Source organism: Anolis sagrei, chromosome 2 (genome assembly GCF_037176765.1).
Source record: "Anolis sagrei isolate rAnoSag1 chromosome 2, rAnoSag1.mat, whole genome shotgun sequence".
Classification (NCBI taxonomy): domain Eukaryota; kingdom Metazoa; phylum Chordata; class Lepidosauria; order Squamata; family Dactyloidae; genus Anolis; species Anolis sagrei.
Genome location: NC_090022.1, coordinates 29054920 through 29073345, shown reverse-complemented (window position 1 = coordinate 29073345; position 18426 = coordinate 29054920). Strand labels below are relative to the sequence as shown.

The window sequence follows — 18426 nt, the reverse complement described above, 5'->3', positions numbered from 1 at the left end:
TGAATTAGCAACAAAAATAATTTTATGGTTGGGGGTCACCACGACATGAGGAACTGTATTTATGGGTCGCGGCATTAGGAAGGTTGAGAACCACTGCCCTAAATGGTTCCGGTTCAGCTTACCTGTCTGAATGTATCTCCCACTATGCACCATCTCGGAGATTAAGATCTTCTAGGGAGACCTACCCTCAGTTCCAACTCCTTCACAGGCATGGTTGGGGGGGACAAGAGACAGGGCCTTCTCAGTGGTGGCTCCTTGGCTGCGGAATGCCCTCCCAAGGGATATTAGATCAACCCTCTCCCTCCCGACTTTCAGAAAGAAACTAAAAACATGAACGTGGCATCAAGCTTTCGGACAGTGCATTTTCAGTGCAATAAGTAAATACAGAATAGTGTAATGACAACTGGAATGACCTCGTACTATGATTTTGGATTGTGTGGTTTTATTAATTGGTTTAAATGTTGATATGTTTTTAACGTTGGGTTTTAATGTATATGTTTATTTTGTTTATATGTATATTTATGCGGCATCAAATTGTTGCCTACTTGCGAGCCACTCTGAGTCCCCTTTGGGGTGAGAAGAGCAGGATATAAATATAGTAAATAAATAAATGAATGTCTGAATGAGCTCTAATTAAAAGTTCAATTTCCCCTGAGATCCTATCACTTCATATGCAACCAATGCGCGCGCACACCATTCATTCTCAGCTGTCTAAAGTAGTGCACTTTCCACAAGAATATACTATTTGCTTGGCACATCTCTACAGCACTGTGGTTTCCGGATATAATCATATGTTGGCTTATTTTGAAATGGTTTAAAGCACTGGGCATTGTCTGGTTAATGTTGAATGCTTTTAAGCTTCATTAATGTCCTATATACTGATAACAATGATGCTTAGCCTTTCAGAAAAGGAGACTTATTGATTTCAATGAGCAAGAGTGTATGTGTTTGACCTTCTCCCATAGGAATCAACAGGACTTGCTCTAACCACATTTAAGAGCTTTGCCTGGATTCTAAAGAAATTCATTTCGTTTAATCTTGAGACCTATGTCAGAACCACAGAGTATGTAAGATTAATTCAGGCATTAAAATAACTCATGGATATAAGGCTCGTAGCAGGATAGCAGGAAATAATATATGGTGACATACATTTAACTTTCCTTAACTCAGAAGCTAGGTCAGTTGGAGACATTGTTAAGTCTTTTTATAGTATATCCAATACTTCGCTTTGCTCACAGAAATGTTGGAATGTCCTTACTTAACACCAGTTCTGGTTATGTGCAGCTTCATGCTCTTGCTTCGGGCATTAAAGTGATAGCTACAGAGTACAGCTCATCTGGTGTGGAGGTGTGTCGAAAGGCTTGCGGAGGACATGGATACTCTCTTCTTAGCGGACTTCCTTCCCTGTACACTAGACTGGTTGCCTCGTGCACCTACGAGGGTGAAAACACTGTTCTCCTCTTGCAGACAGCCAGGTAACCTTACCTAAAATATCTTCTAGTTTGGAGTCTGGGACCTTGCCAGGGCCATTCCATGAAATTTTACAGTTTGGGGAAGTTTATTTCTTGATTGCAAAACCCAGAATCCTCCAGTGGTAAAAGCAGTAGAGCCAAACATAACTTCTGAATACATTTCAAGACGTCTCCGATTTGTAATCTCATTTTTTTAAGTCAGTAGAGGGATATATGTATTGTATGATATGTGTATTTTACAGAAATGCTTTGATATATATCTTTTATGGAACTGCATTTTAATATGTGTGTTTGTAGAGTTTGTATAATATTTGTGTATTTTTGACTGTGCTGTAATCCTCCTCGAACCATGGGAAAAGGTGGGTAAGAAATAAAATTATTATTATTATTATTGATACACAACAAGATTGGGACACAGCAAACAAGATCACTATGTTGGCTTTTGTATTCGATCACACGTCGGACAATTCCCAAGTGTCTAAGACTGTGTGTTGTATCATTGAATAATGTGTGCAGATCCGAGTGGGGTGGCCTTTTGCTGCTGACATAGTAATTTTGTCAGCATTAATTTTTTTTTAAGTGCAGGCCAAGGTCTTTAGGCACTGCACCCAGTGTGTTGATCATCAATGGGACCACCTTTACTGGCTTGTGCCAGAGTCTTTGCAGTTCGATCTTTAAATCCTCATATTATTAATATGATGATGATGATATATGCTTCTGTCTGGGACTAGTAAACACAGATCTTTCTTCCATTTCTTCATATCAGTTATGAAGTGCATAGGAGGAAAGCACTAAATGTACTCCTCTGGTTGTACTGGAACTCTTTGTTGACACTTCTTCTCAATAACAATTATAACATATTGATTATGTTGTGCAATCAACGTTGTTCAGCATTACACAATGCACAAGATTCTGGATAATCTAATTAGTTACATAACCATTTTTAACTTTGTACTTAAGTAGCATCTACTAGTTCAGTCTCCCTAAACATGCCTTACCAGGCGGCAGCTGATGCAAGTGTCAGAAGTCTGTTCTCCTGTGAATTGGGATGCAGCAAACTAATGTTTATATGCTCTTGCAAACTTCAGTGTGAGAGTCAAAAGCAGGATCCCTGTTGCAATTTCTCCTTGCATCAGATATCATTCATAGGAAGGTTGGAAACATGTCTGCTGCTTTCCAATTGACGAAAGAACAGACTCTCATTAGTCACAGCTGCTTTCTTCATGTCAGGAGCGACTTGAGAAACTGCAAGTTGTTTCTGGTGTGAGAGAATTGGCCATCTGCAAAGATGTTGCGCACTGGATGCCTAGATGTTTTACCATCCTGTGGAAGGCTTCTCTCATGTCCCTGCATGAGAAGCTAGAGCTGACAGACAGGAGCTCATCCCTGGATTCGAACTGCCAACCTTTTGGTCAGCAGTCTTGCCTGCACAAGGGTTTAACCCATTGCGCCACTGGGGGCTCTTGTCGCTGCTGCTGCTGCTGCTGCTGCACAGGAAGTTAGCATTTTACGATCCCTATGTTTTCCTTATACTATTGAATATGAAGAGATTGCGGATATAAATCAGTTACGAATTCATAAATCTAGCTTATGCATTTGTAACTGCAATTGTGAATTCCATCCAAACCTATTTAAATATCTATTTACCTTTCTAGTTTTCTAGTATTATGAACATACAGAAGCTTTGTCTTGCTCACATTGAATTGCAGTATTATCTTTTTCATTTTCTATGTCCTTGAAAATCAAAGGTTTTAGAGAATAATTTGCAGTTATTCTCTGTTTGCCTCAGCTCTCACTTTCTTTATCATTAGGTTCCTGATAAAATGCCTTGGGATGGCACAAAAAGGCCAACCTATCCCTTCATCAGTTGCCTACCTATCCTCCAAAAACTTTGGAAAATGCCAAGCCTGGAAAAAAGGAGATTTTCTAAACCCTGATGTTTACATTGACGCTTACCGGCAAAGAGCCTTCAGGTTGGCATAAGGACACTGAAACTAATTTAGTAATCTGTCTGTTTGGATTAGCAGCATTTCCCAACTGGAGATACGTAACAATATTTCAAGAATAATGTCATGTTGAAATAGAGATGCAATGTTCCATCACTTATTGCTGGGGTTAGATTCCAGAACCTCCCGCAATAAGTGAAAAACTGCGCTATAGGGATGCTCTATTTATTTTAAGAATTATACATTATTTTAGTAGTTATACACTATTTTAAGTCTTTATAAACTTAAAAAAGTGAAGGAAAGGAAGGAAAGGCCCTTCAAGGCTGGAGGGAGGGAGGACTGAGGAGGGAAAGCACCTTGGAGAGCAGCGGCAAAACCCCACAAAACAGCAAAAATACCATTATATATTTTTTTAAATTAATAGTTTTTGAAATCCGCGAAACAGCAAGTTCGCTAAAAGTGAACCACGAAGTAGTGAGGGAACACTGTAGTGAGCTTTTTTGACTTGGAGCTCCAACTTCAATGTAGTTCTCTGCACCTTGGTGACCTTCCCCATAGAGTATACAGTGTTCCCTTATCGCGAGTGATACGTTCCAGGACCACGCACTATAAGTGAAGATCCACGAAGTAGGGACGCTATATATATATAGTTGTTGTTGTTCACTCGTTCAACCGCATCTGACTCTTCATGACCTCATGGACCAGCCCACGCCAGAGCTCCCTGTCAGCCATCACCACCCCCAGCTCCTCCAAGGCCATGCCAGTCACTTCAAGAATACCATCCATCCATCTTGCCCTTGGTCAGCCCCTCTTTTTTTTTCCTTCTGTTTTCCCCAGCATAATTGTCTTCTCTAAACTCTTCTCATTATATATACACAGTAAGGGGCAGCGACAGCAGAGGAGTCACCAAAACAGGACCATGGCTGCCTTGCCCTGCTCCTTGCTCAGGCCCAGCGCCACTATGGCAGAAGCAGAAGCAGCAGCAGTGGAAGCCCAGCCCTGGGGAGCTGGTCTTTTGGGAGGAAGGCCTCCTCCTCCTCCTGCACCTACTCCTTCTTTTCTCTGAGGCGCTGTAGGGAAATGTGGGTCGAGCAAGGCCTCGTCAGGAAAGGAGGAGAAACAATGGGTATACAGTGTTCCCTCACTACTTGTATATTTTAAATTCATTTTTTAAAAAAACCACAAAACAACAAGTCCACTGAAAGTGAACTGCGAAGTAGCAAGGGAACACTGTATCTCTCTTCTTTCTCAACCTTGGCTAGAGAGAGTTTTCCACCTAGTGACTAAAGATGCCCATACCAACATAAGTACAATGTGAGGTGTCACTTCAGTATACATATAAACCAACTTGAAAGTTTTCATGCTAGCGCCACGATAGAGAGATAGGTGGTTGTTGAAGTTTAGCTGCACAAAGAAACAAAAGGAACTGATTACTGTTCTTTGCACAATGTTTTAACATCCTTTTTTATATCTCCTGCCTCCAGGATGGTACAGAGTGCAGCGATCAAGCTCCAGAGTCTGGTTCAATCAGGAATTGCACTACATGAAGCATGGAACAGCTGCTCTGTCCAGTTGGCATGGGCTGCTATGGTTCGTACTCAGTTTGCCCCTTCACCCAAAGTGACTCTTCTGTCTGGGAGTCTGCCACCCAAATTATGCTCAGAGAACAAAGGAAAAGCAAGTCATGGTGTATTTATTCAGTGCCCATTTTTAAAAGCCAGGTCTTTTGTACGAAGGATAGTTGGGTAAAAGGGTATTGAGATTTGGATTGCTGTGAGTTTTCTGGGCCTGTATTGAGATTTGCTTTTGATGTAAGCAGACTCTTTGAAACAGGCCTACTGTGACCCTTCAGATATAGTTGTACCTCAGCTCCCATCAGGCTATATAGCTTAAATAATAATGAGGAGTGCTGTGAGTTGTAGTCTCAACAACACTTGGAAAGAAGCACATTGTCTGCCCTTCCATTAAAGCAATCTTACTTTGGTCATTTTGTATATTTTTGGGGATTGGAGCAAAATATGATATGCTAGTTAAGTGGTTTAGGAGCAGCAACATGCTTTATTTAAAAATTCTGCCTTTGCAAAATGTGGGTCACCTTAGAATAAGTTAAGAGAGAGATGTTAAATGGGACAAAACTGATGACTTTGCTTGGAATTTCTTTTGAGGTGGGATTTTGGGTCAGGGCAGACATCTGCCATGGGAGCAACTGCCCAGCATGACATATTGCTTGGTGGACATTTTTTGTGGTTCTCTGATATATACTGAAAAATGTGGGTCAGGCTATTGTTTTACATCTCCTAGAATGCCTGAGAGGAAGTATTATTAGAACCTGAACAGGTAACAACATCTATACTGCTATATAATCCAGTTTTTGAATCCACATTATCTGCTTTAAACTGGATTATATGGCAGTGTAAATGTATATAATCCATTTCAAAGCTGATAATCTAAGCCCCTTCCACACAGCTGAATAAAATCCCACATTATCTACTTTGAACTGGAATATATTGCAGTGTGGACTCAGGAAAACCAGTTCAAAGCAGATAATGTGGGATTTTCTGCCGTGATATTCTGGGATATAGGGCTGTGTGTAAGGGCTCCTAGATTCAGAATCTGGATTATATGGTAGTGTAGATCCACCCTCAGGAATTCAGTACCTTTTGGTGAACTGGAAGCATAGCAATGGAAGAGTAAGTGCATCAGGGTTTATCTTGAGCCCCCCAAAACCTGAAATGACAACTAAAGAGAGCCCAACTGAAGAGAATTGAAGGTTTGGAGGCAGGAGCCAGGGACTTGCTTGTAAACTCCTGTCTCTTCCCTTCTTGGAGCTGAACAAAAAAACCCTTTTAGACATTGTAAACTGAAAAACAACTTGAAGGTATGCAACAGCATATGTGGAAAGCACTTTTACTGTCCTGGAGTTTGTGAGAACCTTGTCTTGAATCCAGAGCACAGAATGGGGCCCCTTCTACACTGTCATATAATCCAGATTATCTGCTTTGAACTGGATTCTATGAGTCTACACTGCCATACAATCCAGGTTAAAGCAGATAATCTGGATTTCATATGGTACTGTAGAAGGGGCCTGGGTCTGCTCATGAAAAGGGACTGTCAGTTTTTAGGGCTCCCACCTTCTCGCTCCTTTCTGGCTACACAGATTCTCCAAATGAGGAGGAATATGGTGAGGTGGTCACTTCTATTATCTCAGTTGCACTAATCTAATTCTGGATGCAAAACATTGAGTACAGACTTGCTTCTGATGTTGAACGGAAACCCCATAATACCTCCTACTCATTTCAGCTTTCCTTCTGAACCTCTACTTTGAAAATGTTTCATGAGTTAGTAATGATACTTCTGCATGGTAGTGCCCTCCTGTATGGGATGTACACCTGACTGTTAATTATTTTCAGGCCCACATTCACTACATTGTGGTGGAACAGTTCGTCAAAGCCCTGCAGAGCTATGAAGGAGAAGCTGACATCCACAGGATCCTCAAACATCTCTGTGACCTCTTTGCACTGCATGGGATGTATCTGAATATGGGAGATTTTATGCAGGATGGATACCTCTCCACAGAGCAAGTTGCCATGGTGACTGAATCATACTTGGATCTCCTGCCTGTCATTCGGTGAGACGGTTCTCCTGTCCCCAAAATGGGCTGAATATAGTTTGGTTAATGTTTGATGATATATATATATATTTATCGTGTCAGGTAGCCAGACAATTGTATTACATTTCTAACAGAACAAAACAAACAGACAGACAAAACACAAATTTTGCAAGCTTGGTAGTTGATTAAATGTCCTTTGACCAGTATCTGGTCACTTGGTGTGCCTCTGGTGTTGCCGCAAGAAGGTCCTCCCTTGTGCATATGGCAGGGCTCAGGGTGCATTGCAACAGGTGGTCAGTGGTTTGCTCTTCTCCACACTCGCATGTCGTAGATTCCATTTTGTAGCCCCATTTCTTAAGATTGGGTCTGCATCTCGCGGTGCCAGAGCACAGTCTGTTCAGTGCCTTCCAAGTTGCCCAGCCTTCTGTGTGCCCAGGGGGGAGTCCTCACTTGGTATCAGCCATTGGTTGAGGTTCATTGTTTGATGATGATGATGATTATTATTATTATTATTATTTGATACATAACAAGATTCGTACACAGAAAACAAGATCACTATTATGGATTTTGTATGACATTTCCCAAGTGTCTAGAATTGTGTGATGTATTGGCAAATAATGTGTGCAGATTCGAGTAGGGTGGCCTTTTGCAACTGACAGATGGTGATTTCATCAGCACAAATTGTTTTTAAGTGCAGGCCAAAGTCTTTAGGCACTGCACCCAGTATGCCAATCACCACTGGGACCACCTTTACTGGCTTGTGCTTGTCTTTGCAATTCTATATTTTAATCTTCATCTTGTGTAAGCTTTTCCAGTTGCTTCTCGTCAATTCTGCTGTCGCCTGGGATTGCGACATCAATAATCTATGTTTTTTTCCCCCATGATCATGAGGTCAGGAGTATTATTATTATTATTATTTAAAGTCAGCCATGGTAATCCAGCATACTTTTTGCTTTGAAAACACAGGTTGCATCACACTATGAAATTGAACTGTCCTAGCTCAGTGCGATGGCATCCTGGGAGTAGTATTTTGCAAGGTCTTTACTTCAGGGACAATATTTTAATTCTCAGGGACTACTAGTGGTCTGTGTACCACAGGTTGGAAGCCACTGATTTATATCCTGTTTCTCTCTTCATACGGAGACTCAAAGTGGCTCACAACTATCTCATACTATCTGGCCATCTGGACTGAGGAAGCGGGAGGTCCATAGAATAGCTGTAGGAGGCATAGCTGACTGCTCTATATTAACCACAAAGATATTGTGTGCTTCTTTCTCAGTAGAAGCAGGACCAAAAAATACCAGTGCCTGGTGGTAACAATATTCCCCCTGCTCCATTTGCCTTAGTACATCTTTGGCCGTAAGGGTAAATATGGGAGAGCAGCTTCTACTTCTACTCTGGGTGTTTTGGCAGAATTGCATCTGAAGAGGTTGTTCTCAACTGTTGATCTAAGCCTAAGGGTCATTTTCTGCTATGTTACCCAATACATTTGTAAAGTCTGTGTGTAACACCTTCCATTATGCAAACATTTTTCTGCCAGGCACAGGCACAGATTAACAGCTCCCAGCAACAGGCACAGAAACCAGGCACAGATTAACAGCTCCCAGCAACAGATTTTCCCAGGTTCAGGCAGGCCTTCAAATGCTAATGAAGGTGATTAGCTAAACATTCACACCTAATTGCAGCAGGGAAGAGCTCCTTGCCCCACCCCAGCCATTCCACAGATATATAAACCCATTGTCCTAATTCCAACAGACCTCTACCTCTGAGGATGCCTGCCATAGATGCAGGCGAAACGTCAGAAGAAATGTCTCTAGAACATGGCCATATAGCCCGAAAAAACCCACAAGAACTGAGAGATTTTTCTGCCTGTTTTAATTTAGACATCCCTGGAGGCAAAGGGTTCTCTTCATGCACTCTGATAGACTTACCTGTTTCAAACTTGAAACTTACTCAGTTCTTCATCTGCACATATTTGTTTCCTGGCAGTGGATGCAAAGTTTATTTAACAATGCATTTGTAAGTGTCAGACGCCTACTTTCCATAATTATATTTAATTCCTTGAGCATGTCTGGCTATGTTCCTCTTCCTTCTCCATCTTGTTTTCACAAAAGTCCCTTGAAGTTTTTGGAAAATGGAAATCTCCATAATCTTTTGGAGATTTCATGATCTTTGGAAAGGCATGACCTTGTTAGACGTCATAACGTTTTGAAAAATGATGCCGTAACCTCTTAGTAAAAAGCATGACCTGTTAGAGTCATAACCTTTTGGGAAGATGGTATTCATGCAAGGCAATCAGGTTTCTCAGCTGTTAAACTGATGTACCTAGATATGTCTTTGAACTGTCAGGGACAAAGATATGCCAGTGCACAAAACATAGACACACATATATACAGCAAAGTTTCAGAAGTGTTATTTTAGATGTTTGCCCAAAAAAATCTACTCCCCTTAAAATATATTTGCCTTTAAATCATGTTCTCAAAAGACAAATATTTATTATTAGCAGACTTCTTTAAAAGTAACATAGTTGGTTTACTCACAAACTTCATGTATTCAGCATACAGGTACTTTGCATATCAATCCAGTTACAAATAGAATTTAATGCAGTTTCTCTGTATAGGTAACACAGGGCATCATTCTTAGGATCAACAGTCCATAGTCTGTTCTAAGAGTCTAATAGAGTCTCTATTTAGTCTGAAAATCCAATGGAGTCTCTAGGCATACTGTTCCTAAAATGGAGTCTGAGTCCTGAACAATCCCAGTTCCGATCACATGGTCTGCAGCCCCTCCCACATCATAGAGTTAAGTCTCTCATTTGGTATCAGCCATTGATTGAGGTTCTGGGTTTGAGCCTGCCACTTTTGGACTCTCGCCTGCTGAGGTGTTCCAGCGAGTGTCTCTGTAGATCTTAGAAAACTATTTCTTGATTTAAGTAGTTGACATGCTGGCTGATATCCAAACAGGGGATGAGCTGGAGATGTCACTGCCTTGGTCCTTTCACACAGGTGGTGCAATACCGGCTAAACAGTGTAATTTCTCCAGTGGTGTAGGACGCAGACACCCCATGATGATGCGGCATGTTTCATTAAGAGCCACATCTTAATGAATGTGGCTCATTTCATTAAGAGCCACACTTCCCAAGTGTCTAGAAGTGTGATGTATTGGCAAGTAATGTGTGCAGATCCGAGTAGGGTGGCCTTTTCCAACTGACAGATGGTAATTTTGTCTGTTTTAGCGTGGTGAGATGTGTTCCAAACTGGGCATGCATACTCAGCAGCAGAGTAGCATAGCACAAGGGCAGATGTCTTCACTGTGTCTGGTTGTGATCCCCAGGTTGTGCCAGTCAGTTTTCATATAATATTATTTCTAGCACCCACTTTTTGCTTGATATTGCATACTAATACACACATATACAATATAGTAAGCAATCCGAATTATAAACATAACAAATCACTAGTGGAGACTTTAGAAGGTTGCTGTTTCCAAGAGAAGTAGGTCATATTGAGAGAAAGTGGCAGCACAAAGAGTTTAATGGCTCTCCTGGATCTCCACATTCAAATCCAACATATTAAATATTCCACCTGATTCGCAAGATAATAGGCACTTAAGCCTTGGATTTCAATGCTTTATGGCAGGAGTTCTAAGAGAGATCTCATCTGAGTTGTTGAAGAATCCCTGCCTTTCAAAATGGAAAACATTTGCTAGAGTGAGCCCATGGTCTACTTTAATATAAACCAGCTTACTTTGTTCCTACAGGTTTTTAGCTTTCAAAGCCACTGTTTACAGTTCAAAGTAAGAAGGAAACCATAACCTTTTGTGTCAGTCCCATGCTTAGATGACTTATCTCATGGTGTCTTGGCTATTTTTAATAAAAACAGGCATTCAATAACATTTTTTTATCCTGGCTTTGATATTTTGCAAAGCGTGGAAGTTACGACCTCTCCTTTTAATGACGGAAGTGGATACATCAGCACTGAGTGACGTTCATTCAAAATCGGTGGCGTGGGCTTTTTCAATAACCCAGCAATATTAATTTCAAAGCTTTATCAAATCCCTCCCAATAAGTGGGATGAATGCAGTGTTGTGACAGCAGTATAACAACATTAAAAGATAAAGCTATTGCTTGCGCACCATTTAAAATATCTGCAGGGCTTTCATTGTTGTACTGAAATTGAATGCGGCACGCAATTTTTATAGGGCAGAAAGCATTTTTTAAAAATACACCCCAAGAGCAGCCTTCTTGGTAATAAAAATAAACTTAAATAATCTTCTGGGTAATAAAACCACAAACAGCTTTGACTCTACACATCACAATAATGATTTTCTTCCTGAAGATAGCCAAATGCTTCTGTGCTCCCTTCCTGTTGTTGCTGTGCATTTAACACTTTCGATTTAATTCCCTCTGAGCATGGAAGTGGATACCAATATGGAATTGTTATTACATAGTCTCTGTGTTAGCATTTACTTGTCTCTGTTAAAAAAAAATATTTTTCACCCAATAAGGATACAAGGATGGAATTGATAGGTTTTCCAGGCATTGCATAGCAAAGTCTCAGGAAGTTGTTCATCTGGGTCCCCAGTACTCTGGCAAGATCCTAATCCCTTCCTCCTTGTTAGCAGAATAAATTACAAAAATGGATGTTAAATATGGACTTAATTCTACAAGCATTTTGACTACCTAGTTGGAGTCTTGATACATTTTTTATTTCGGACTATAGGGCAGTGGTTCCCAACCCGTAGACCACGGCCCAACAGTGAGCCGCGAGAACAAAAATCTGGTCTGTGAACCTCCTTCCTCTTTATTTTATTTTATGTTATTTCCTCTCTTTTCTGAATCAGCTCCACAAATAACCAAACCAAATATAAAATTGACCAAAAAACTAATTTGCAACCCTTTTGGTACTAATGTTGGAGAGTGGGCCCTGGTCAAACTGGTCCCTGTTTAAGTGGGCCCTGGTCAAACTGGTCCCTGTTTAAGTGGGCCCTGGTCAAAAACAGGTTGGGAACCACTGCTATAGGGTAAGAATCCTAGAGTTGGAAGAGATCTTGTGGGCCATCCAGTCCAACCCCCTGCCAAGAAGCAGGAAAATTGCATTCAAAGCACCCCTGACAGATGGCCACCCATTCTAGACTAGATGAAAAATGGGAAAGAAAGGTTTGGTAGAACGGGAAAATCAAATAGACTTGAACGTAAGGAAGAAGAACAGAAGCTTCCAATTCTTTTTCTCTTTTCTTTTTCTTTTCTTTTTCTCTTTTTCTATCCCTTTCCCCAAATTTCCTACTTTTCTTTGAATATAATGTTCCCGGACTTTCAATGTAAACTTTTTTAATTCTTTTATTTTTATTTTTTATTTAACTCACCAAAAAACCACCCCCGACAGATAGCCATCCAGCCTCTGTTTAAAAGCCTCCAAAGAAGGAGCCTCCACCAAACTCTGGGGCAGAGAGTTCCACTGCTGAACAGCTCTCACAGTTAGGAAGTTCTTTCTCATGTTCAGGTGGAATCTCCTTTCCTATAGTTTGAAGCCATTTTTCTGTATCCTAGTCTCCAGGGCATCAGAAAACAAGCTTGCTCCCTCCTCCCTATGACTTCCTCTCACATATATATACATGGCTCGGTCTTCTCTTCTTCAAGCTAAACATGCCCAGCTCTTTAAGCCGCTCCTCATAGGGCTAGTTCTCCAGATCCTTGATCATTTTAGTCACCCTCCTCTGGACACATTCCAGCTTGTCAACATCTCCCTTCAACTGCGGTGCCCAGAATTGGACACAGTGTGATTCCAGGTGTGGTCTGACCAAGGCAGAATAGAGGGGTAGCATGACTTCCCTGAATGTAGACACTATACTCATTCCATACACTTACAATTATTGTTTATCATCTTATTAAACCTTGAATTATTATTGAACGACTAAACCTGAATCCATTCCTCCCTTACACTTCCTCACATCACTATGTGGAAAAAATAGGAAGGATCAGAGAAGCTGTTCTCTATGCTCCCCCCTTCCCAATATGATACACACTTCCTGGTCATTAAGTGCTATTATTTCAGTTTGAAATTGGCAGGAAATCATGAGTGGCACCTTCACAATTGCAGCCTGCATACCCCTGACTCACCTATTCCATGCCTTGCATACTTACATACACTCTTTTCCTCTGGGTATTAATTCACTGATGAGAATGATTGGCACTGCATCTCCTCCTTTTGACGGAGAAGATCTATTGAAGTGAAAAGCAGTTCTTTTTCTATAATAGACTATACATGTTAGGACTCTCCGCCCAAATACTTTTTCACCACCAGCATATTATTTTTCCATCCCTGGAGGCGCCTACAGGCAGGCTAATGGTCCCAATAAATTGTGAGTTTGTTTGTGAGCCCCTTTTTTCTAATTGGATGCTGCACTCACTGTGCGTTCTTTTGTTGTAATGTGATTTAGGCTATTTATTTGGATTTTATGGGTTGTAGTTGGCTCTGAGTAATCCTTGAGAGGCAAAAATGGTGACTCATAAAAGAAAACATTATTTCCTCTCTTTTTATCCAGGAGAGATGCTGTTCCATTAGTGGATGTGTTTGACTTCTCTGATGTAAGCTTAAATTCGGCCCTCGGAAGCTATGACGGCCGGGTCTATGAGCGCCTTTATGAGTGGGCCAAGAAGTCCCCAACCAATAATCAGGTAAGAGCACTGCACTCATTGGTCAGTACAGACAAAGGAGATCAGTTTGGGTTAGGGCTCACAGTTAGGGGGGTGAGTATTTAGTCAGGTACCAATTGTGAAAGTTTTCCCACTTAAAAAAGGTGAGAGAGGTCTGTAATTGACATCATAGGTAGACCTCAACTATGAGAGACAACATGAGAAAACATGTTGCTCCACTGGCTGCCGATTCAGTTCCGAGCACAATTCAAGGTGCTGGTTTTGACCTACAAAACCCTGTACAGTTCCGGTCCAGTGTATCTGTCCGAACGTATCTCCTTCTACGTCCCACCTCGGAGTCTGAGATCATCTGGGGAGGCCCTGCTATCGACCCTACCACTGTCACAAGTGAGGCTGGTGGGGACGAGGAGCAGGGCTTTCTCAGTGGTGGCCCCTTACCTGTGGAACTCACTCCCGGGGGAAATCAGGGCATCATCATCCCTCCTCGCCTTTAGGAGAAGGGTGAAGACTTGGTTATGGGACCAGGCCTTTGGGCACTCCGGCAATTAAATCAGACAACCAGGCGAGTAAGACCAGCAGGATTGATGAAGTGGAACGTAAGACTAGATCTATGAGTAGCGAACGCTGACCATATAAGAGGAGAAATTGGGTTTGTATTTGGTTTTATTGATTTTATTGATTTTATGGTTATAATGTATATTGGTTGTTAACTGTGTATTGATGTAATTTTGTGTTTGATTGTCTTTATGATGCAGGCATCAAATTGTGCCTTTGCTTTTGTAAGCCGCCCTGAGTCCCCTTCGGGGTGAGAAGGGCGGGGTAAAAGAACCCCAAATAAATAAATAAATAAAAACACATCCAGAAAATCACATTGTCTGATTTTTAACAAATTTATTTGCAAATTATGGTGGAAAATAAGTATTTGGTCCTTAACAAAAGTTCAACTCAATAATTTGTTATATATCCTTTATTGCCAATAACAGATGTCAAACATTTTCTGTAAGTCCTTACAAGGTTGGCACACTGTTGCTGGTACGTTGGCTCATTCCTCCATGCAGATCTCCTCAAGAGCAGTGATGTTTTGGGGCTGTCGCTGGGCAACATGGACTTTCATAACCTTCATGCCTTTAGTCTAATACATAACACTGACCAACAAACATTTTGTCTCAAATGTTTGAGCTCTTTCTGGGTATACTCAACCTGCCAATTCCAAAAATGGCACCAGTTTTCGCCCATCTCTAGTTTTTGAAATACAGAACATGTCATGTACCAGTGACTATCTGCTCGCCCATAGATCACCATGAGAACAGAAACTGGAGTTAATGTGGTCTATCCAATGCAATTTTTTGAATCGGCATCCCAAATAACCCCAGGAACAGGCTTAAAAACCATGACACCAAGAAATATTTTTTTGGTTGGGTTGTGTAATCTATACCATATGAGCATGAGTCACAGCAAAGGGTTAGGAGCCTCCTTCAATCCAAGTGAGACAAAAGGATAGGATAAAAAAAAAAATACCAGCCTAATATTAGCTGACCTTTTGTGTCATGTTATGTTTATTTGTTTATCTTTGGTTAAGTTTGGTTGTTTATAAGTTACTGTATACTCAAGAATAAGTCTACTTTTTCAGCCCTTTTTTTAGGCTCAGAAAGCTCCCCTCAACTTATACCTCAGTCAAAGTTATTTATTATTTTACTCTGTTGTTGTTATTGTTATTGTTATTATTATTACATTTACATTATTTTACCCTATTACTATTTTATTGCATGTATTATTTTACTGTATTATTATTATTATTACATTTATTATTTTACTCTATTATTGCTGTTATTAATACATTTCTATTATTTTACTCTATTATTATTATTATTATTATTATTTTACTGACACAAAAACACAGTATGTCGCAGCAAATGAGATATATATGCTGGATTTCGTATCACAAAATCCCAAGTGTCTAGGACTGTGTAAATAATAAATTATTACATTTATTATTTTACTCTCTTTCTTATTATTGGAAGTGATACATAAGCACATTTACATTGAAGGTTAGAATAACGTTTTAATCAGAGTTGGACAGTCTTATCTTAAATTACAGTTTTATGTAAATATTCAAAAATATTTAACCTACTGATGCCTCAATTAATGTAATTTTATTGGTGTATGTTTTAATTTTGAAATTTACCAGTAGCTGCTGCATTTCCCACCCTCAGCATATACTTGAGAGTCAATATGTTTTCCCAGTTTTCTGTGGTAAAATTAGATGCCTCGCCTTATATTTAGGTCGGCTTATACTCAAGTATATATGGTATATTTAGTTTATTTTGTTTCATGTTTTGTTGTGATTGTTACTTGTTTGTCTTGGCATTGAATGTTTGCTATTTTTGTTATACTTTGGAATTGTGCTGAGTCCCATCAAAGAGAGAGGACAGGCTATAAATAAAGTATTATTACTTATTATTAAAGCTCCTTCAGCCAGTAAATGAAGTTTTAGAACAGGCATTTTAACATTATAGAATGGAAAAGGAAAAAAGGAAACAGAAGCTAGGAGGCCATCAAATGGGTGTAATGAGAAGGGAAAGGATCTCCAGCTATGATAAAGGAGTGCTGCTCAAACACTTCGCTTACTGTGTAGTTCTCCTTCCTTCCTTCTTTCCTTCTTGTAATGCCCTTTGGCCCATGTGATCCACCGCCCACCCACAGCATTCAGCTGCACATTATACTTTCCAGAATGAATACAAGCTAATGAGGTCCATCTTTTCAATATCGAGGGAGACAATGAAGTGGAAGCTGTGAATTAGGGAAAAAATTGTGAAGCCACATGCAAAAAGAAGACAAGGTTGCCTTTGCTGTTCTATTTTTGCCTCCTATTGACAATCTCTGTCTTTTTCTGTCTTCCAACAGGACAAGAGGGTCTTTGAAACCTATTTGAAGCCACTTTTCAAGAATGCCCTGTCAAAGTTATGAAAGAGGGGAATGCAACAAGGACACCTTTTTTTCCTGATACCCAACTCCAACTCATAAAATGTAATAACAGAATGTTTTGTTTGACCAGCCATACCGTTGAGGTGTTCTGGCAAGCAGGATCCAGCTAACTTGTGGGCTGGAACTATCGGATGTTAAGGGTTTTTTCTACAGTTCACAGCAATAGCTGCCAACAGTCTGTGGGCAGCCCAATCTCAATTGTAGGGTCTCACATCCAACATCCAGGCATCCCCTGGGCAACATTCTTGCAGACAGCCAGTTCTCTCACACCAGAAGTGACTTGCAGGTTCTCAAGTCGCTCCTGACCAGGGCCGTAGCCAGAAAAAAAATTCAGGAGGGGTTGAAAATTTTGCGGGGGAGTGTTGAAAATTTTGTGGGGGGGGGGGTCTGAAGCCTGCCTCCTAGCTCACGCTGAAGCAAAGAGCACAGCAGGGGGCAGAGCAGCCTTCAATAGCCTGCAGCTCTGCCCCTGTCAACCACGTCCACCAAGTCTGGCCTCCTTAATGAGAGCATTCAACACACACACACCCAACTTGGTTGCTTCACTACATCGGCTATTGCTGCAAGTAATGACAGTGTGAATAAATTGTCAATATTTGCTTGAGATAGTGCTTGCAGTTCTGGAGGGACTCTTAATTTTTTTCATCTCATAGACTAAGCATGGGAATTTGGTTAACCAGTTAAAATTCATGAGTAAACCAGGGTTTTTTAAAAAATCTGAAACATTTCGGGGGGGGGGGAGTTGAACCCCTAAAACCACCCCCTCGCTACAGGCCTGCTCCTGACACACCCAAAAAATCAGTCTTAGGTCTAAGGCACCAGCAATGTCTCTGTGGGAGAAGTGGAGGGCTGTAGCCCACCTTCCCATCACCTCCAACATTGCCCATGCTGACTGTGGCTGGTAGGAACTAGAATATAAAGCTAGGACAATAATATCCCCATTGCTACCCTTGAATGATGGCACAACAGGGTAGTGAAGGATCTGGCCCAAATTCACTGTTAGTCCCAACCAGAATAAATCCGTTGAATTAATGTAATTTACTGAGTTTTATCATAACAGTCTGTATTCATAGGGACTATCAGTTCATGTGGGACCCATATTGAGCTGGACTACAGTTCCCAGCAGCCCCATGCAGCATGACCAATTGTTAGGAGTGGCAATCCAAAAACAACCTGGAGAGCTGCAAGTTTTCCACTTAACATTTTTAAAAAAATAAATAAATAGAAATTTAGGCCATTTTTAAAATTAAATATTGCCCCTATATTCTGTCTTACATGCATATAGGGCAGATAAGTGATATATGAATTTAATAAATAATTTCATTGGGTCACTCCTGAGCTGGTACGACTTCCCAACCTAACCAACTCACAGCATTGCTGATAGGGAAAAGTGCCATTATGACATGAGGACACAGTTTTTAAATGTAATAATGCTGTGAATGTGTTGTCGAAGGCTTTCATGGCTGGAATCACTGGGTTGCTGTGAGTTTTCCGGGCTGTATGGCCATGTTTCAGAAGCATTCTCTCCTGACGTTTAACCCACATTTATGGCAGGCATCCTCAGAGGTTGTGAGGTTTGTTGGAAACTAAGCAAGTGGGGTTTATATACCTGTTGAATATCCAGGGTGGGAGAAAGGACTCCTGTTTGTTAATCAAGGTGGCCAATTGCAACATTCACACCTGCCTCAAGCAGACAAAAGTTCTTTCTCCCACCCTGGACACTCCACAGGTATATAACCCCCACTTTCATAGTTACCAACA

General features: G+C 40.8%; 1 protein-coding gene across 2 annotated transcripts in view; it reads left to right on the top strand.

The window, feature by feature from the left end:
* The window catches only part of ACOX2 (acyl-CoA oxidase 2), a 46305-nt gene extending 29611 nt beyond the window's left edge, over nucleotides 1–16694 (top strand). For both annotated transcript variants that reach the window (XM_060766467.2, XM_060766466.2), the window contains exons 10-15: nucleotides 1285–1475; nucleotides 3284–3445; nucleotides 4903–5008; nucleotides 6829–7046; nucleotides 13569–13701; nucleotides 16585–16694. In XM_060766467.2, the coding sequence (XP_060622450.2) occupies nucleotides 1285–1475; nucleotides 3284–3445; nucleotides 4903–5008; nucleotides 6829–7046; nucleotides 13569–13701; nucleotides 16585–16647 (873 nt within the window). In that variant the 3' untranslated portion in view covers nucleotides 16648–16694. The remainder of the gene's footprint in view (nucleotides 1–1284; nucleotides 1476–3283; nucleotides 3446–4902; nucleotides 5009–6828; nucleotides 7047–13568; nucleotides 13702–16584) is intronic.
* Nucleotides 16695–18426: the final 1732 nt, after the last annotated feature.